Here is a 21,478-nt window from a genome sequence, read left to right as displayed (position 1 = left end):
TACGACGCGGGTGAACCTCGGAAACACGATGCTGCGTGAAAACCTGCAGACGCAAGGGCCACGTCTGGGACTCCATTTATACGAAGGGTCCGGAACAGGCAAACCACAGACGGAGACAGAGGTGGGCTGGTGCCGGGGGAGTGGGAGTCGGGGACGGGGTCCCCTCGAGGCTAAAGTGAGTGCCTGGAACTAGGTAGGGGTGGTGCCTACGCAGCCTCACAAATGTACTAAGTGCCACAAAATTGTTCACTTTAAAGAACGGATTTGTATGTTTTGTGAATTTCACTTCAATAGAAAAGAAGAAGAGAGAAGAGGAGATGGCAGCCCCCCGTCCGCCACTCTTTCACTTCTTTCACAGAGGGCTGTCCAGCTCCCGGGGCAATGATGGATCTGCGTCTGCCGAGGTGAGCGCGGGAACCCAGGGCAGAGGGGGTCCGTGCACTTGTTCTGCGGCGGATACGGTGGAGGGGTGTGCGATGCTGGCGTCCTCTCCGGGCATCCGGCTGTGCCGGGCAAGCCCGCCCATTCCTTGCAAGTTTACGTCTCTTTAATAAAGATTAAGATGTCAGAGGGCCAGCCTTGCACAAAATCCACTTTTATTAACTTCTCATTACCAGCTGAAGGGTGAAGCCCATTTCTGAGCCTCTGAAGCAGCAAGAAGAAAATAGTTATTAAATGTGCGTTTAGGACGACCGGCGCTTACGGCCATTCTTGCTGACTCAGCGCGTGCGCCCATGCCTCCCCGGCTGGGCTCCAGTTGACGAGGACCTGGTGAAAAAGTGACCTCACGGCCTGACCTGGGCTGGAGCCACTGGGCTCGGGATGCAGAGGGAGGAGGCCGGAGCTTGGCTGGCCAAGCTGGGTGGGCTCACATGAGGGGATCACAGAGATGAGGGGCCCGGGGCCCTGACTGGAAACGGGTCCTGGGGGGCTCAGTGGGCACTGAGTTCGTGGTGCGCTGCGCTGGCTGGACCTCGAGTCCCTCCAGCTGGGCCTGCTGTCATCTCCCCATTAACCACCCGCAGTTGCCATCCTTGCCTCTCGGGACGAACCCCACCGTCCACCTTCTTCAGGCGGCCCCTGGGCAAGGCTGTCACAGAGCCGCTGTCATGCCTGTCATTTCAGGGCCCCCAGACCAGGAAGCTGGTCCTGTTGACTTCACCCCCTCTCTCCAAGGCGACTCAGCACCCCTTTCCCAGGACCTCAGGTGGGTCCCCTGAACCACAGGTCCCTGGCATCCCAGCTCAGGGGACAATGCTCTTGTCCAGGCTGTTGGTCACACTGTCCCTAGACCAGAGTCAGTTTGGTTCCATCTTCCTGTCACCCTCAGCACCAGGGTTCTCCCCCACTCTCCTCCCCCTGCTCTCAGAGCTCCAGAGCCACCCAGCTCCCTCCCAGCCCATCCAGGTTCCCACTTCCTGGATGGCCGCCCAAGCCCCAGGCTCCCCTGTACTCAGATGTCCTCTGGGATGTTCCTGGTGCATCTCAGGCGAAAGGTGCACCAAGTACCAAGCTAACATCCCCACCTCCACCTGCCCCACCGCTTGCCCAGGCTCCCCCTGCAAACAGCACCCCCCAGCTACCCCTGCAGGTGCCTTGGCCTCCTTGTGTCCATATACTAATGCTTCTCCCTCAAAAATACCCCAAATACGTCACTTTTGTCACCTCCCTGGTCCCTCCCATGCCCAGCCATCCGCACCCTGGAATCCCTACAGCCCCCTCCCCTCGGAGCATGCCTTGACTCACCAGTGCCCGGGACGCCCAGCCTGGTCTGTGGTACTTTTGTTAAAACATCCCGAGCAGAACGAGACGGACGGGAGAGGGCTCCGCGGGCAGGGGCCTGACAGTCACAGCTGCGGGCTCAGAGCCCAGCTCTAGCCCCGTGCGCAGTATGTCCTCAAGAAACACGTGCAGCGGGAACCGCTGAGGGGCCATGTGCTAGATGGCCACTCGGGAGCTTTGGGCAAAGTCTCACCACCGTGTGCCCGGAACCCTGGTCTGCAGAGCGGGCTTACCCGTCCTGTGGGTGAAGCTGTGTGCCGGGGACAGTGCTGGGGACAGTGCCGGGGACAGTGCCGGCGCAGAGGAGGCTCTGCCAGATTGGTCCCCTGATCCAGTGAATGAACGGGCGGATGTTGACTTGAGGTCCCACCAGGCTCTGCCATCTGACCGTCGGTTGCTCTTTCAAAGGATGTTGAAGACTTCTCCGCGTTTCTTACTTAAACTATTTAAGGAGCTGTTTCCCTCAATATCAGTCTTGCCCAGGCAGGCTCTCTGCGGAGACGAAGCAAGAGGTTTGCCCAGGAAACGGCTGCTGCACCCAGAGGGACCTTGAGCCGTGTCTTCAGGGAGCCGTGGCGAGACACAAGGTGGGGACCCACTGTTGTTGGCGCTCTGGCTGGGTTTTGGGGGGGTTCCATTGGCGGGAGCCAGGTGAGGCGGTGCCGCCCTCAGGCCCAGGGGACAGAGGCCCAGTGGCCAGCAGCGGCCTTGCTCTAAGCCTGTAGCGGGGCGGCGGGAGCAGCTTTCCCACCACCTCACAGGTGGTCCCGTCTGGCCTGGACGCCCCGCAGGAGAGCAGCGTCCCCTACATATTTGGGATTGTCCCCGAATTCCGGCCTGGGCCTCATTTTCCCACACCTGCGGTAAGGCTGCAGCAAAGCCTGGTGAGAGGGGAGACCGGGCCTCGGGGCAATGGGAGTGTCACGCTGGTCACGGTCAACCAACCATGTTCTCAGAATGGCCTTCCATCCCTGGGCCTTCGACACAACAGAAACCCAGGCAGAAGCAGCTCCAGGGCCGGCAACACACCCGGGGGAGTGCGGGGGACACACCTGGGGGCCGAGCGCGGCCAGGCTCCGAGGGGACGGTTGAGCATGTGCTGACAGCACTGGAGCGGAGGCCGGGCCCGGAGGAGCTGCTGGGTGGGCAGGGCCCCTGGCCTGGCAGCGTTCCCACCACAGACAGACCCTCCCGCACGCGGGCACGCAGGCTCCACTGGGACAGCAGTCCATTTCAAGGAGGGCAGACAGCTTCAAGCCCTTTCCGCACCCGGCAGCAACTCGGAGGGTGTGGACAGACCCTGAGCTGCCGTGCACTGAGGACCGAGCGCAGCGTGCACTCCTGTTGTCTGTCGTTATTATTACTATTACTGCTGTCATCGTGATGGCTTCAGGGCTTCCCTGCAAAGAGCCCTCGTGAAGGCTGGGGGCTTGTCTCTGTGGGTTCTCTGCAGGCTCTCATCTTCCTCATGACCCCTTGTCAGGGAGGCCAGCCCTCCGACGTTATCATCCAGTTTTGGGGACAGGGAGGCCGGGGTCAGCCGTGAGGGAGTAGAGGCAGGTGGGGGCAATGGGGAGGCTCTGACGCAGACTTTCGGGTCTGCGTCACCTCTGTGGCCCCGTCAGGGCCTTGCAAGACAGGCTCCTTCTGGCTCTGCCTCCATGGGCTCCATCAATCCACAAACGGGTGCTGAACCCCTACCCCGGGCTCCCATGTGCTGACAGAGGGAGTCCTGGGTCTTCAGGGTCCAGGGACCGCCCCCCCCCCCCGCCCCCACCCCCGGTCAGCCATGCACACTGATGGTGCAAACAGACCCTTGTCTGTCGAGGAGGGGCACACCATATTGCTAAGAGCACAGAGCCAGATGACCTGCGCTCAGACCCCGGCTCTAACCTCACAGCTGTGTGACACTGCACAGGTTACTGACCCTCTCTGGGCCTCGTTTCCTCATCTGCAGAACAGGTTCTAGTTGATCTCGAGTGTTGGTCCCACAGCCAGCCTTTTGTAGCAGGTGTAAGTGCCCGAGCTCACTTAGTTCCCTTTTTCCCCGGAAAACAACCTGCACAGAGCCTTCGGTTCAGCTTTGGGCAGCAGGGTGGGTGGCTTGGAAAGGAAAGGCGACAGAGGGGTGGACAGCACCGTCCCTTGCCGTCCCGCCGCCTCGTGGCCCAGAACGGCAGCATGACATGCTCCCTTTGACCAAGAAGCCAAGCAGGCCGCGGCCCAGGCCCACCGTCAGCTGAGCAAACCCGCCCCACGGGGACACTTCTGAGTTGGGGCCAGGGTGGCTGTGAAGGAAACGCCAGCTCTCCCAGACTGCCTCGACCACCAGGCCAGCCAGACCGTCACAGCTCCAGCCGCAGTGTGTCTGTCACCGGCAGAGGCAGGCAGGTCACCTGGGAATCTGGCTCCAGGACAGCCCCGGGCAGGTCCCCCCCAACCCCGAGGACCCGGCTGGGTGCTGAGTGTGGGTGGGCGGGCACTGTCCTGTGCCCCGTCCCCGCCCAGCAGGCACTCAATACCCGGCGCTCCAGGCCCTGTTTACCAGAGGGGGTGAGAGGGCCTTTCGCTGCTGTGTAAATAGACTTTCCAAAGGCCTCTGCTTTCTCACCCGTCCAGCTTTCCAAAGGCACATTATGAATCGGTGGGCTTATCAGAAGGGCCGTCTGGCAGTTAAAAGATGTTTCCACGCATTGTGAGGCTGCATGGAAACCGAGTCATGTCAGCCCCAAGGACAAAGGAACTCAAGTGTTTGAGACGCAAAAATATTTTGACCCGACTACATCATTTTTCAAAGGAAGAAAGTAATTCGCAGCTCACAATTCACTTGCTATCTCACAGGAAGTCCTGTATTTCTTATTAACTCCCCAAGGCCTGCTTCTCTGGGTGAGAGGTCACCTCGGAGGGCCAGCGTGTGAGGGGCATTTACGAGTTTTCTTTCCGTCGCTTCCTGTTGTTTTTTTCTTCTAGGGCTGCCTCCTGTTTGCGAGGGACTAGCCACCACGCTGCTCCGAGCCTTATCTCCAGGGTTCTCCCAGACCAGGCACTGGAGCTGGGCACAGAATGTCTGCCCTGCGTTGCCAGGTCGGAAACCAAGGCCCCGAGAGGTTAAGTGACTTGTCTCAGGTCACGCCCATGATGGTGGAGCCAGTACAGGAGGTCCTGTGGTCTGGTTCCCTTTGTGGACATCTTCTCCTGGCTCTTTGGTTCCCTCGTGGAATGATGGTGTCTGGTGGGACCTCAAGGGTTCATCACCATCATTGGCATCATTATCAACATCACCATCATCACCACCATCATCATCATTACCAACATCTCCATCACCATGGTCACCATCCCCACCATCATTGTCATTATCAACATCACCATCACCATCATCGTCATTATCAACATCACCATCATCACCACCATCAACATCATGATCACCATCATCATCCTCACCATCCTCACCATCATCATCCTCACCATCTCCTTGGTCTCACTCTGAGCCCTAAGCTTGTGTCATGTGCTATTTTAAGTGTGCTTTGCACACAGTAACTCATGTAATCACTAAACACAACTTTGGGGCAGGAACTATTATCATCCCCATTTTACAGGAGAGGAAATTGAGGTCCTGAGAAGATAACGAAGTCCTCTGACAGTCTTTTGCCTTCCAAGAGGTCCTTGCCACCACCAAATCCCCCCAGCCCCCAGAAATTGCCGTGGACAGCCCTTCGTGTGGGCTGCAGGAGCAGCTCGGGGCAGGCTGAGCAAAGTCCCCACTGCCTCTGAAGCTGTGTTTGGGGGCCTGGCCCCCAGAAGCACAGGAATCGGGGCAGTTCAGGAATTGCTCCCCGTGGCAATGCAGGGCACTCGATTGGGCTCCCAAGGCAAAGGCTGTACCCTGGCCCCCGAGCGCGAGGAGGCAGAAAGGGGGCCAGGAGACACAAAGCTCCCCTCCCACCACGTCCTGGGGGCTCCCAAGGAGGCAAATGATGTGTCGTGTTGGGAAACCACGGGCCCAGAGAGGGGTGAGGGCTTTGAGGAGTATTACAGTGACACTTGGGGGTCAAAAGGTGATTATGAAAGGAGAATCACGGGTGTTTAATAAGGAAGCTGGGGTGAGGGACACACGCATAGCATCTGCTGTGCTAAGGGGAAGGAAGTCAGGACACGGCAGCACAACAAGTGAAACCAACCAGGAGAGGCGGCGGGAGCTAGCCCAGGCCGAGCACCTGCCCTGGGTGCCTGGTTCTGGGGACACACGCTTTCCATCAGACACGAGGGATGGCCCAGAGGGTGAGCGGTGGGCTGTCCTGCACGATGCCTCGCTGGGTCCCCCCGGGCTTTCAGTGGGAGCAAGTGTGCCGCCTACTGTCTGCATGGCCTTGGGGGGGATTTGCCTGTCTGAACCCCAGGAAGATGAGCAGCTGCCTCACAGGGTTGCCATGAGGGCCCCGCACTCTCCAGATGTGACCGAAGCTCGTCACCTCTCCCAGGTTCGGGGACGCTGCAGTAAGCGCGCAGATGTGGCCTCTGTCTCCCCGGGTCCTGGCCCCAACGTGGCCTGACTTTGCTCACAGGAGACACAGTTGCTGCGCCCCGGGCAGAGGCCTGTCCTCCTCGCCTGCTGAGAACCTGGCATTAAGCCCCGTCCTGGGACCTGCCGGTCAGCGCCCACCCACACCCTCCTCCTGGGTGAGCTTCGCAAGACACAGCCCTCCCCTGGAGCCGGTTCTACCTCTCAGGGGCCGCATGTGGGCGAAATGGGATGAAGATGCCCACCGGCCCCCAGTGTGCCCACTGGTCCAGACCTTTCTGAGGACTAATTTGATGTTTTTCTCTACCTTGCCAGTTCCCTTTTATTGTACCTCTGCATTTCTCGTCCAAAACAGAAATACAAAGGGAGGAAATCTATTCAAAATTCCTCCTCCTCATTTTATTTTTGTAGCTCTCCAGGGTGCCCATGCTTCAGATTCCCTTCCGATAATTATCTGCCCTTTCGGGGCCTTGGTAACCCAGAGCCTCGGGTTTGAGTGGCAAGAAGCAAGCGCTGGCCTGGCCGCGGCACACAGGACATCCTCGGTGACACTGAGACCTGCAAGCTTGGCCCGTCCCCTTGGCACCCAGCGCGAGTCTGGAGAAGCAGATTTTTATTATTCATTTTTGTCTTTGAATACCTCTCTTTACTCTCAACTGATCTATGATGAACAGCACGTCAGACTCTTTTTACGCGATAATTTTCCATCCCCGGCAACACACACATTTCTGTGGCTAATACTCTGAATCTTGGCCATTGCTCAGAAATAACAGAGGCAAGGTTCCAACAGAAAATAATAAGTCTTGCCTTTTATGACTTAATTTATCAACACTATACTGGAGAAACATCTTGTTAACTGGGTAAGAAGAAACCGTTCGCCAATACGGCCCCGGCTGATGGGAGTGGCGTCAGATGGAAATGATGCATCCTGTCAGCAAACGGAGAGCCAGTGCTGAAGGAGGGATCATTCAAAGAAGGAAGTGTTAAGTGAGAACATGATACCCTCACACCAAATCTGTTAGATTAAGAATCCCGCTCCTTCTGGCGCAAATCAATTTGCTATCCTCACAGTTTTCCCCTTTCTATGATAGAGAACACACAGGAGAATTGCCCAGAAATAGGACTCCTTAGAATCACCAACCTACAGGGATGGGGCCAAGGCCATGTGACAAGATGGGGGCATTTCTACACAAAATGCACAGAGCAAACAGCACAAGAAGCTCTTGGAAGCTTGCCCACCACTAGGAGGAGTGTCTGACCTGGGACATTGCAGCTGGGCATCACCAGGGGACCAGGGGCACCAAGAACAAAGGCTGTGGCAAACCATCTGCGCAGGTGACGGGTCTCAGAACATGAGCCGTGAGGGCAGAGACCTGGTGGAACTCAGCCTGGTGTCTCCAGCACCTGGGACAGCGTCCTGCACACAGTAGGCACTTGGTAAGTATTTGTTGAAGGGGTGAGTGAGTGAGTAAATGAATGAAGGGTGTTTTGAGATGATGCAGAACCAGACAAAGCACCAGGAATTCCCTAAACGAATCAGTCAGGGTGAGTGAGGTTATGCCCCAATAACAAAGAGTCTCCAAGATGCAGAGGCCTGACAAAAGCTGCATTTCTGCTGCATGCCTGGCGAATTCACAGGGTGGCTGTGATTAATCACCTCAGAATCTATCTTTCTGGCTACAGTTTCCGAGGGCACAGAGCGCTGGAGGGTATCATGCTAGCCACTGGCCACTGAGCTAGAAGTGACCTGCATCTCTCACAGCCATTGGCCTGACAGCTCATCCAACTGCAGGGCAGGCAGAAGGTCCATCCTACCTCGGTCCCAGAAGGCACAGTCAGACATGTGAGCGAACAGCACTGAGGGAGCCCACACGAAGGCCCGGGGGGGGGAACCCTGGACCACAAGGAGTTTATAATCTAACGAACGGGAATGCTCCCTGTGGACTGACCATGGTCACCTCAGCGTTAAGTCCTTTGCCACTTGGAGTGTTGCTATAGGACAGGAACTGTATAAGCACTTTATGCGACTTAACATATTTAGTAACTAAAATACCCCATATAGATATTAATTTTAAAAAATCACACATTATATCACCGCAAAGAATGACAGTACTTTTGTATACTTCCTTCCAGCCTTTTCATATTACGTATGTCCTTAAATGTGAGTATATATTTTATGTAAGATGTGGGTGTGTGTATAATATGCCACTTTCTGAAAATCCTTTTTTTTAAAGAAGTAATAGCCCTCATTTTTTTAGAGCAGTTTTGGGTTTATAGGAAAATGAGTGGAAAGTATAGAGAGTTCCCATGTACCCCCCCCCACCCCGTCTCCCCCGCCAACAGCTTCCCCTGTTATTATCATCTTGTATTAGTGTGGCCACTTGTGACAGTTGATGAGTCAATACTGATACATCATCATTAAAGCCCCTGATTGACACTAGGGTTCACTCTTGGTGTTGTGTATTCACAGGTCTGGATAAATATATGATAACATGTATCCACCAGTACAGTATCTTACAGGGTAGTTTCTCTGCCCTAAAAATCCCCTGTGCTCCCACATTCACCACCACCCCCCCAACCCCTGGCAACCACGACCTTTTTACTGTCTCCATAGTTTTGCCTTTTCCAGAATTTCATAGAGTTGGAATCATAGAAAGTGTAGCCTTTTCAGACTGGCTTCTTTCACTTAATAATAGGTATTTAAAGTTCCTCCATGTCTTTCTGTGGCCTAAGGGCAATGATGATTATGTGTGTCACCTCCCCCTCCTCTCCTGCCGTCACCACCAGAACAACACTCCCCATGTACCGCGCTGGATAAGGAAGAAACTGGACCCAACTATCAGCTTGGAACCAAGCCCAGCCCAGTCCAGCCTAGATCAGCCAACTTGCACACAGGTGAAGATCAATGAGTGTTGTTTTAAGTGTTAAGTGTTTGGGGTGGTTTGTTACACAGCGTCATTGTGTAATAGCTGACTGATACACCAACTTCAATTACTCCAGCCCAACCCCCTCTTGCTTTTCTCTGAGTTCAATCGTATTTATTGTTCAATCGTATTTACCCCAATTCTTGAAGGGTCTGGAGGGCAATACACGGTACAACATGAAACTTAGGAACACTTGCTTTGGAGTCTTGTGGCTGGCCCTGGAAAATTCCTGGCCTCCCCACTGAATCGTGTGGCCTTAGGCAACTGACAAACTGTCTGTTCCTTAATTTTCTATGCAGTAAAGTGGGAATAATAGTGCCTGGGGGTGATCGGGGGTAAATGAGCCGATGTGTATAAAGAGCCTGGCAGGCTTCCTGTAATGACAACAGTGACCATGACAGCGGTAAGAACAGCAGCAGCGCCCGGCTCCCAGGGCTTGTGTTCAGGAGGGGACAGCCTCGTTGGGGGCAAGAGAGGCCCAGTTCCACTTCCCCACAAGCCCACCCACCCGTCTGCTGTCCTTCCTCCCCAACACCCACTCCGCCTGCCTCCCACGCATCAGCACGAGGCACGGTCAGCCTGCAGCAACATGAGCCCAGAAGCTGCCTTGGGAGCTGGGGCAGAGGCTGGGGTGGGGGCTCAGGGCCAGGCGCTGACAGGCCCCACGGGACCCTATCGCCACGCACCCACCTGTGCCTCACACACCTGTGCCTCACACACCTGTTGTACACACATGCAGGGAAACACCCCGCATCTCAGGGCAGTCGTGAGCAGAGGTGAGCTGAGAGGCGGGTGGACCTTCTGCGTCCCCGAGCCCCGGGCAGGTGCCTGTCGGGACAGCAGCCAGCTTCTCAGGCGGGCTGGGGAGGACACAGCCTTCCCCAAGAGTTTCCACCTGCCAGCCAGGCCTCGGAGACCCCCAGACGCTGGGAGGATGAGGCCCTCCCCGCTCTAGCTCAGGCCTGGGCCGAGAGAAGCAGTGGAAGGTTCTGTTCCCCACTCTCGGGACTGGGGGCCGCCCAGGGCCCTGCCTGGATACCACGTGCCCATGGCCCCCCGAGACCTTCATGGGTGACCATCAGAGGCACAAGGGGACCTCAGGAAGCCGGCTCTCTCTGGAGGCCTGGATGTCCCGCCTGCACCCTGAGAGAGAAGTGACACACAGCTCGAGGTGACCGGCCGTGGGAGGGGCCCAGAGGGTCCACAGCACCCGCCCGCTGCCGCCCTTTACCCCGGAGAGAGACGGGCCACCTTGACACCGTGTGTGTGTAAAACCAGAAGTCAGCCTTACACTCAGAACGATAATAATCGCACTGATTACCCGACGGCAGGTTTTGTAGAGCAAAGATGAGCCCTGTGGTTTTCCCTGTGCCACAGGCAGAGGACGCGCCCACAAGCCAGCAATGCCTGCCGAGGACGCCTGTGTCTACTTTCAAAGCACAAGACGCTGAGCAGGCCTCAAGCTGATATATTTTTCTCTCCTAATAGTGCGGCACAATTTAATTAACTCACCATTGCGCCCACCTGAAGGTGACAGAGTTTATTGACACCACCATCTGGCTCCTATAAAGCCGGTAATGTAGACAGTAAATCCTCTTCATTACCCGCTGCCGGCGGAGGCCACCTCTCCACGCCACCTTCCCCAGCGCCGTCCTGCGAGGGCCGCCTGGACACCCCAAGGTGCTGGTGCGGTTTCCAGGAGAGCGAGGCAGGCACCACGCCTGCCTGTAACCTCTGACCCGCTGCAGGTGGTGTAGGGCCTGGCCCCCTGGTGCCCTGGCCAGGGCCACCCAGGGCCACGTGGGCCCCCTTGTCCCACACCAGTAACAATAACAGTAACAGTGGCCACAGGCCCCAAGGTCCATTCAGCTGGCCTGGCGACCAGAGCTGTGCCCAATTTATCGCTATCCTCCTGATGCCTAGGCCACGCAGGGCGCTGGCTTATCATTTCCCCATTCGCAGGGGAGGAAACAGAAATGCAGAAGTTCAAGTTCAGCGCCTAGAGCCACACCATCCAGGGCAGAGCCAGGTTCAGAGGGCCAGGGGTGGGCTGGGCGGAGGCGATGGACCCAGCGTGGCCTCCCGACCCGGGTCTCCAGTGAGAAGGAGAAGGTCCTTTGTCTACTTTTCGGGTAATGTGCATTTTCAAGTTCTGAATCTGTCCCTTGAAATCAGTGATGTTTTGTCTGCCCTCGCTTGAGGTTTGGGCAGAAAGTGTCAGCAGGGTGGGGGAAGGGCCTGACCACAGAGATGTCACCTGCTCCCCATGCGCCCTGCCAGGAGCTGCTGCTGGACCCCAAGGAGGGGGGTCCCGCTGGCCGGGCTCTGGCCCCCTCACACCCACCTCCCTCCTGCAGGACCTCCACCCCAAGCTGCAGCTCAGAAGCCTTTCAGAAGGTTTCACAAGGGATGATGCTTCAGTATGAGAAAGAAAACCCAGTTCATTGCTTTCTCAGCAGCAAAAACAGAGGGAATATTCACCTCTCATTCCTCCCACCCCCCAGGCGAGGTTCTCAGGGTTGGGTGGGTCCGTCTGAACAACGTGCCCCCCTCTGCCCGCTCTGAGTCCCTGCCCCACCCCGTCCAGCTAAGACGAGGCCTTCCTCAGACACGCAGGTCTGCAGCAGGTAACAAATTACTGCGGAGGAAATTAATTACCTGCATCTCTCCCCAGCTTAATCTGATGGTTTAGGCTGACTTCAGGGGCCCTTAGGTTGGGCTGGGGGAGGTAAACTCAGCTCAGTTGCTGGGGGAACAAAATGCAAATCCAGCCTGGAGCTGCCTGCGACTCGCCCTCGCCACCCTACTGCTGTTGGCCCATTAATCACCCTTATCTGCCTGGGAGGGGGCCACAGCGCCACGGCCCCCCAGAGGGCAAGTTCAGGTGCTGCGAGGTGGCGAGAGGGCAGAGTCCACCCGGGGCGGCTGAGGTGGAGGCGGTCAGGGCTTCCAGGCTGCGGCCCCTCCCTCAGGCTGGATTTTCTGCCGGCACCCGAGCCACCAGGGTCACGCCTAAGGGCCTCTTCAGATAAGCGTCTACAGTTGTGAAAAAATGAGGCCTCTGGGAGGGGCAGGGGGAGGGGCAAGAGCTAGACGCGGGGCTGGTCCCCAGCGGCTGAGGGTCCCCAAGGCCACCAGCCCAGAGCTGCTGCGGGAAGGGGACCGGCGGAGGTGGGGCTTTCCGACTTTCTGCATCTTGGCCCCATTACACTTCTCCACTCGGCAGCCTTTGATTCAGCAAAATCAAGGATGCAAACTTCTTAGGAGTACTTAGTTTCCATGGCAACCGAAGCTGACCTCAACATTATTGTTCTCAAGAGGGGACTGACTTTACTATATGTTCATTCACTGAATTAATGGACTCCTGGTTCTTTTATCAGCAACCCCGAACAAAGGAAAGGGAAGCATGTCTCCGAAGGGCTTTCAGCCACTGTCCAGCCTTTGTCCGGGGCTTACCGGAACGAAGCAAGTCTATCCAGCCCGAGATTATCAAAATCAACTTGGAGCTGTCTCCGTGGCAGCTAAGCACACTTTGATTTCATAAAGACATAACCGATCCCACATGCAAATTATTAATTGTGAGCCCAGGCCTCTTAGGGCTTGGGACTCTGCTGTGATTTTTTTCAGGAATCAAGCGCATTGTAGGTAAACTGCAATTGAATTATAGCACCTGGGTGGCTCCTGAGCGCTGCTGGCTGGGGGGTAAAGAGGAAAAGAAAAGGCTTTCTAAGACTAACCTCGCTGGCACAGGCAAAGCATAACATGGACAATCAAGCTTGTTCTGGTCCCAGTGAGACCGGCTGACCGCGACGCGTGCTCACCGGCCCTAGTCCTGGGGCCTTGGGGCTGGAACATCTCCCCGTCTCTTGTTCCAGCCACAATCCTTCCTTCCCCACCGGCCTTCCTCACCCTCCAGCCACCTGGAAAATACCTCTGCTTCCTCCAGGGGAAAAACAATGCAAGGGAAATAAACCACATGAAGCGACACTGATCGCAAATGCCTGGGTCCCTGGTGTGCTGGACTTGGCCCGAAACCCCCAAGGCACAGCCTGGTCGCAGCCTCTCCGAGACTTGGGGTGTGTGACCTTCTCAACTAATTGCTGCACAAAAGACACTTAGCAGCTGCCTGTGCATCTCCACTCCCACCTTCCCGGGTTTCCTGGCTCCCGGTCATCCTTTATTAGCCTTCAGGTCCCTGGGGAAGGAGCCGGGAGTCCCGGGGCGCCCATTACCAGAGGCGTTTCGCCCGGGCCAGGCTATAGAAAACATGCACGTATAACAGCCCAGTGGGACAGGCCGAGGTCCTCACATCCAAATAATCATTTCACGAATTATCATAATTATCAATCAATCACCCTATTTGGACAGTGCCAGGTTGGGCTATCGGATGACTTTTATGACCTGTAGCATTTTGTACGGAATAACAGAGAGAGATTTATGGACCTATCATGGTCCCTCTCCAGCAGTAGGGCTTTATTAGCTCTGTTTATTTTTGACTCTCCTTCAAAGCCTCGGGCTCCCCACCCCTGGCCCGGAGTGCTGGCTGGGGTGGCCACAATCTGGGATGCTTCTGAAGACACACCTTTCCCAGTCTGGTCCCAGCCCCACTGATGTGAATTCCTGATTCATTCATTTATTTTGGAGGGGCGGAGGCAGCGTGGGCAGAGAAGTGGGGGGGGGGGGGGGGAGAGAAGAAAAAAGAAAAAGAAAAAAAGAAAAAGGTCACTTCCCTCTTCATTTTCTCCCAGTTGTACTGTATTAACACGTCCTTCCTTTTCAAGACGGTCAAAGAAAACAAGATAAAGCGAGACAATGGGACGGCTGTTGGGGGCCTGGTGTTTCCCCCTTTCATATCACCAGAGAGATTGAATCAAAATTCTTCTAGCTGATACCATCTCCCCGGGTGGACCACACTCTTGTTAACGGATAAATTCAAGCCCTCCAGAAAGTCAAAGAATAAATTTAAGCCTTTTGCCAAATGTCTATCCTATTGGATTTTGATAAGACGGCCATTGAGTCTTAATAATGTCTTCCATCCATTTTCAGCGGGCCCTTAACACGGCTCTTTATTCGTCCCCAAAGCCTCTTCGCCCGGCCTTTTTATTACGGGCTCTGGCGGGCTCTCCAGGGAGCCAGGCGACCCGAGTGATGGATGGACAACTCGCTAGATTATCTCCCGCAGATGTTTGCTCTCCAGGAGCCCCGGGCTTTCCCTCTAAGTAAACAGAGACTAAAGAGAGTCGGAGGCAGCGAGCAGTCCCAGAGGTCCTGGCCAGAGGCTAGAAAAGGCGAGCAGCCCGACCTGCAGCCAAAGTGACTTTTAGGGGGAAGTGCTTGCGCAGCCCAAGCGCACACCTGGGCAAGCGACGGGCAGCCAGGGCACCAGCACGGAGCAGGAAAGCTCCGGGCCGCGCTGCGCACGTGGAGATGGAGCGCCGGCAGCAGGATGCAGGAATGCAGAGACGTGGGTCATGGTGGGGGGGGGTGAGGTGGGGAGGGTGGAGGGGGGGGTGGGAGGGATGAAGACGGATGCATGGCACTGCAGGGGGACCCAGGGAAGACTGGGGGACAGAGGGACGTAGGAGGCCAGGACCACTGGGGGTGGGGATGGAGGGGACCGGAAGGAGGGGCGCAGGAGAGTTGGGGGGAGGGGGATGGAGGGTTCTCAGGGGCGGGGCCAAGCCCAGTGCAGGCTCACAGGCTGTGGTCGCTGTCACTCCAACGCGAGCCCCGCCCTGTGCCGTAGACCCTGGGTTCGAATCCCGCCTCCACCGCAGAAGTAGGGGCCGCTAGCCTCGCTGGGCCTGGATTCTGTCCCCTGTAAACTCTTGACAGGTGGATTCCACAGACCCTTCAGCAACGTGGCTCTTTAATACTGAGAATTCATAACCACCGCTTCCTACAAAACATCACTGTTTCTGCATCTCTTGTGTCAAGCCACTGATTGAATTAATTAGCCTTAGTTACATTTCACCCATGCACGCCAATGAAGAGCAGGAAGCGGGATTCGGTTAATCCTGAAGATGGAAGAAGTGGCGCTCAGAGGTGTCAGCTGACCAACCCACGGCTGCACAGCCTCCAGCGCGGCCCCAGTGTCTCTTAAGGCCCCCAGACGTGCGTGTCTTTGGAGTGGGAGAGCCCTGTTCAGCCAGACTTGAAAATCCTAAACCACAGGACTGATAAATGGCTCTACATCCCATTACCAAGGAATTCGCTAAATTAGTCCTTACAAAGCACACTGAGGCATGTGTGGTCCTCTTATGTAATAAGCATATATGTATCTCCACAGCTGTAAGGGACACACCTGTTGGTAACCTGCACCTTCTATTTGGGAAGAAGGTCAAGGGAACGCTGCGCTGACAGTCCTCCGGCCCCGCAGTGGGACCCCGGCTGCCTTTGCACCTGAGTCTCTCTCAGCCCCTCCGTCCCTCCCTGGGAAGTGACCAGATGGCTCCGGACACCAGGCTTAGTTTTCGATCATCCACCAATGTGACCTGGGTCCCTGGCCAGACGGCACCTGCATCCACCCCGTGAGTAGCTCTTGGAAGGACGTCTGGACAACGGTAGCCAAGGCCCGACAGCCCCGCCGTTTGTAAAAGGAAAGGCCAATCAGGAGACGGCTCTGACCCAGGGAACAGAGGATGGGCCAGTTCAAAGGCATCCTTTGCCTCCCCACGAGCTTAACATAGACCCGACCTTTCGACCTTCTGCCTTGCACCTTGTCCCCAGGCCGGACAACTGACTGCCCGTCCCACCTCTAACCTCCGGCCTGGTGGGTGTCAGCCCGTCAGCCGCTTCTTTGTGGAAAAGATGGCTGTTTCACGCTCTCTCTGGAAGTTAAGAGACGAGCTGACTGCAGTCCCTGCTCGTGGGAAGTGGAAAAACCACAATTCTCTGAAATGTGGGAAAGCTGCTTCAGCTGCCCTCGCCACCTTATCCTTTGAGAAAATATGAGTTCATTCCCGGAGGCACGAAGGGGGAAGGGTTGCTGTTGGGATTTACTTCGGAGCCATCAGATGCGCTTCAAGGAAGAGAGGCCTCAGGCCCCCGGGCAGCGGGACAGGGAGAGGACACCTTGTCCCAGCTCTGCTCAGACAAAAGGGTCCCCCCGGGGCCAGACACAGACCACGGTTATGGAGACAAACGAGGCCAGAAGGTCACCGCTGCCAGAGGTCACCCCTTCACGAGGTCACCGCAGGGTCAGACAACGTCCCCCATTGCACAGTTTTCTGCAAAATCAATGTCTCCGGGGTTGACCCTGGCGAGAAGGGCAGGCCCCCATCCCTTACAGATCGGCCCCCCCAGACGGCGGGTCCCCCCAGACGGTGGGTCCTCCCAGAGGCCTCGGCTCTAACCAGCCAGCCAGACACAGGGAGAAAGTTACAAAGTTTGGCAGAACCAGCAAATTGCTTTCTTTTCACTTGCAGACCCAAAAAGGAATTTTCATGATGACGGGAATGCACGCTCAAGTGGTGGCGTTGGGCCCTCCCAGAAGAGGTGACAGCACCCCGTGGGCACAGCTCCGTGATTCTGACATTAAGAAAACAGCCCTTGACAGGAGCTGGGTAGCCCCTGGCTGACTCATCGCCCCAGCCGCCCATGCTGCGCTTCCTGACGCGGTCGGGGTACCAGGAGAAGATGGACTCTCTCTGCTTCGTCTGGGTGGCGCTTTGAAGCCAAGATGCCAGGAGAGGGAAGGCTATAGTAATTCTACTGGAAACCCCAAATACCGCATCAGCTACCGTGTGTGTGTGTGTGTGTTGGTGTGTGTGTGTGCGCGCGCACGTGTGTGTATTTGTGTGTATGTGTGTGCACGTGTGTCTCTGTGTGTGCACATGTGTGTCTGTGTGTGTATATGTATGTGCATGTGTATGGATGGCCCGAATTCTATGGACGTTGAACTCCATCTGATGAACGGCTTCTGGGTTTTGGAGGTGATTTCTGCCTCCCATCCCTCTGCTGTCTGTCTAACGTGCAGCGTGCACACGCAGGAACGTGCCTGCCTGTGGGTGCCTGCTTTCCTCTGGGGGCGTGTGTATTTTTCTGGGCCTAGTTCACTCTCTGAACCTTTTGGAACTAACGTTTGTCAACCGGCTGTTACCCATCACCAGGGGACGATGCCCACGTTGACACTTGCTTTCGCTTGATGGTTTGCTTATTCAATGCCGCGCCTGAGCCCTCTTTGGAGGCTGAGTACTGCAAAAGGCTTTGTTGAATCTGCAGCCAACTGTGTGTTTTTTCTCTCTATATTCTTTTCACGTGAGTATCCAGTGGAGATAGCTAAATAAACACAACCTGCATTTATTTAATTTCCACACGTCAGCCTGGCCTGAAGCATTCCCACAGGTACGGGGCTTGCCTCGGTTCTCCGGAACTAGGATGGTTCCTAGTTGCTACACAGTGAAAACAAGCATCCGTCCTAATCACTTGGGAATCAGCGTTCTGCGCACACACTTGACCACAGATAACCTCGTACTCGGTGTACACTGGACGGGAGGGGAGAAGGCGCAGACCAGCTCTCCTACCTTTTGGATGCAGCCCTCCTGGGACGACACCTCTGCGTCCGTCAGCATTTGCTGCAAAACAATTTGGAAAGGGGTTGTTAGTTTCCAACAAAATGCAGTCCTCAAGCTACAGCGGGTTATACATCGTGCGAGCAGAGCAAGCGTGCTCTGAAACAATACGGGTAAGGCGGGTGGCTTCTTCAAGGTGAGAAGGAGAACCGGGATCCTCTGTTCTGACAGTGCCTCCCCGTTTGTTGCACAGGGATTTGTTGGGATGGAGCTGCCCTGTGGAGCTCAGCCTGGTCCTGTAGTGACTGGGTACAGACCCACACGGAGGGTCCTTACTGCCCGCCGCACGCATGAGTAGGAACAGTCCAATGGGGGCACCGAGAGGCTTGAAATGTGTAACAGGTTCCCTCCTTGTTTCCTGGGGTGAGGTCCTGCCCCAGCAGCGGGCGGTGGCAGCACCAGGAAGTCCTCCCCCCGCCCATGGGACACAGGCTTGGGACAGCGAGGAGAGAAAGTGCCAGCCGTTCTGGGTCTTTCTTCCACTCGACAGCTTTGGCTTGGAGCTTTCCTTGGCTCGGCTCTGAAGAGCTGTAGCATTTTGCCTGGCTGGCATCTCCTCTTAACCACCAAGTTCCACTCCAGCGGGGTGGCATTTCAGCGACGGGTCCCAGAGCGCTTTCTAAGCTAAGCAAACCGACAAATTAGCTGTATCCATGGGATTTTCCCTTCTGGATCGCAAGTACCCTGCACAGACACGTACATAAATTTGTAATGTCATTTCCATAAGAATAGAAACCAAGATGGAAACTAATATTTGGAAAATAATAAGAGAAATGGGGTCAAATCCAGGGGTTTTATTTCCCCTCCCCTTAAAATGACACTATTGCCTTTTCAAATGACAAGCGTGGAAGAGAGTGCCCGCTGGTGCCCACGCAGGCCAGGTCAGAGGACCAAGATGCTGCGTTCCAAAATGCTGGCGGATTTGCCCAGGCTCAGCTGTAATAACAATAAGTCATATTTTTAAATGTTGAGAATTCTAACCAATTGGGGATTTTATGTTTCTTTTAATAGATTCTGAAATTGTGGTTTGGAATGCAACTAGGAGTGAAAACAGAGAATGAGACAGAAGAGGAGGACACGGAGACACCGGGGAGGTCTCCTCAGGAGAGCCAGCTAGAGATCAGGTCACTAGCTGCTCTGTCCCCGCTGGCCCGGGCTGGACAGGCCCCGGGGGAGACCTGGGGGCTGAGCTTTGCCAGCAGACGGGCTTGTGTAGTTTCCCTCTTGTCTGTCTGCTTTTCACTCCCGAAGCCAGAGCCTAGAGGGCTGGCTGGAGGCTCGGTCAACGCCGGGACAGGAGGAGAGAGAGGCTGACTGCTTGGGTCCCAGGAAAGCCTTGGTGTCCAGGAAGGGACCGTGCTCCCCTGGGAGGGAGATGGCCCACTCTCCGGCCGCAGGCTGCTCGGGCCTGCACCTGGACTGGAGACCTTTGTCAGCATCACGCAGAACTGGGGGTCCGAGCGCTGGCCCCGAGTCCTGCGATTCACCAACATGCCCCTTACGAAGGGGCGGCTTGAACCAGAGGGAGAAAAAAATGTGTATTAATTTTTCCAAGCCGCACAGCCTCCAGGGCCCGGGACAAAACCACGGAAGGGGCGCACCCGTCCGAACGGCTCCCCTCCCTGGGTCCTGTCCCCTCATGAAGGACAAAGGAGGCCCGAACCCAACGCCCGCCACCGAGGATCTGGAGCCCCACGACCCAGCGGTGCCACTTCTCGTCACCCTGCTGCCGTGACTCTTCCCAGAGGAGGGGCCTCAGGGACCCTCCGTGAGCATGCTGGCTACCAGGCGACTGTCCTGAGGAAGGTGACAAGCTGGCCTTCTCCGCCGGGCCCAGCTCATCACACGCCCGTGCGGGCCGTGCACCTGGTTACGGGCCAGGCTCACCATTGCTGTGGGGGCACCTGGAGAAGTCACCCTTGGACGACCAGAGAGCCTTCAGGGCTGTACCTGCCCACGGCCTGCAGGCCTGTGCTGGCGGCAAAGCTGTGGTTGTGGGTAGAGAGGCAGACGTTCAAACCGCACCTTCCTTGAAGGTCAGGACGCCAGCACAACACACCAAGCACAGCACAGAAGCGGGCGGGGCCGGGTAGGACCAGGCAGAGGAAGGTCTCTCCAATGCTCCTCGGAGCCTGCCCCTTGGCTCCCCTTGGACAGGCCTGGGGTGTGGGCAGTTGAGCTGTAGGACCACAGGTGAGCAGAAGGGAGCCCCACCCAACCCAGTGATGCAGAGAGAGCTGGGGTCATTAAGCCCAACCTGGCCGACAGCCCCGCCCAGAGGAAGCCTAACCCTCTGCCAACGACTCTGAAGAAAGAAGCCTCCTCCTGACGGGGAGTGGGTTCCAGGACCGCCCCGTTCCAGCAGCTTCTCCATGCCCACCCCGATGTAACGGCCCCTCCTTGGTAGGTGTGCCCGCCATAACCTCTGCTTTCACCCACTGCTGACTTCGGGTGCAAACCCACCCCACGCACCCCTCCTGGGGCCTCTGCTCCGGCCTTCTCCCCGCCAAGGCCGCCGCTTTGCTGAAAAACCTCTTTATTTTGCTCGTTGAGCCCTCGGCACACGCGCCGCTGGCTGGCCGGCTGCTGGCAGCGGCGGGCTCTGCTCTCAAGCCCGTCTCCGCACCGGCAGAAGTATTAGGTGTGTTTTGATTCAGCAGTTTAGCCAAAAAAGTGAGGTTTGACCTGGAGCATTTGCTTCTCTCGTGGGTCTCGGTGCCAGGATTGAGCTAAGTGGGGTTGCTCAAAGCATCTTTTTTGACTCTTAAAATAAATAGCCTCTGTTCTCCAAAACGTCAGCCCAGAGGAGACACACACACAGACATCCATATGCTCACAGCTCCGGAGCTCTGGCGTGTCCCCCGAGGGGGCTAGGCTTTCTGCTTGGTGTCACAAACGGATCCCAGAAGGCTTCTCTCCCTTCAAAATAGTCTGTTATTAAAGGATCTGAAAACATACCTACAGGAGGAAACCCAGACAGAGCCCCGACCTCGTGGCTTCCAAACCCAGAGAGAAGTGAATGAATTCCCCACTCACTGCCCAAGTCTGGCCTGTGGTCCAAGAGGTCACCAAACGCTCTCGTTTACCGACCTCTTCCTCTTGGCCTTGGAGCCCAGGCCTCTCTCTAACCTGTTTCTCTCTGTCCACTACTGAAGTCGCCTTTTCCACCCCAAGAGGTAGGTGTGTCTGCGTCTAGAAGTGGCTACAAGCTGATTCCAAGGCCCCTCCCCTTGAATAAGCCTCCGCGGGCCGGGCCAGGGCCGTCTGCGCAGGTCACTGCTCAGGACTGACCCAGGAGACAGGGCTGGGGTTAGGGTTTGACAGAGGACCCCCTCGCATGCCATCCTGGCTCTGTCTCACTCTACTGCCCTCCGGGAAACTGGGGGACACAGTCTGAGCAGGCAGGTCAAGACGGAGGCTGGTGTCGCCTCCCCAGCCCCGCGGTCAGCTGCTTTGGACCCTGCATCACCTGCCCTCTGAGGAGGGTTTCAGACCCAACGAAGCAATGCCCTCAAATGCACCCAACGCGCTGCCGCTCAGAGCTCATCAAATCCCCCTGTTGCGAGCTCATCTTAATTCCTGCAAAGAACGCCCAAGGCCTCACGTGTGCGTCCTCCCTTCCTGGGGAGACAGGCTTTTTAAAGAACAATTCTCATGCTGACTTTTCTGTCCAAATCAAA

General features: G+C 56.3%; 1 protein-coding gene across 5 annotated transcripts in view; it reads right to left on the bottom strand.

Moving 5' to 3' along the window:
- The window catches only part of PRDM16 (PR/SET domain 16), a 326,016-nt gene that overhangs the window by 148,675 nt on the left and 155,863 nt on the right, over nt 1-21,478 (bottom strand). For all 5 annotated transcript variants that reach the window (XM_057533380.1, XM_057533384.1, XM_057533389.1 and 2 more), the window contains one exon: nt 17,751-17,801. In XM_057533380.1, coding sequence (XP_057389363.1) covers nt 17,751-17,801 — 51 coding nt within the window. The remainder of the gene's footprint in view (nt 1-17,750; nt 17,802-21,478) is intronic.

Source organism: Balaenoptera acutorostrata, chromosome 1 (assembly GCF_949987535.1).
Source record: "Balaenoptera acutorostrata chromosome 1, mBalAcu1.1, whole genome shotgun sequence".
Lineage (NCBI taxonomy): Eukaryota > Metazoa > Chordata > Mammalia > Artiodactyla > Balaenopteridae > Balaenoptera > Balaenoptera acutorostrata.
Note: the sequence above shows the minus strand (reverse complement) of the source record. Positions and strands in the feature narration are given on the sequence as shown.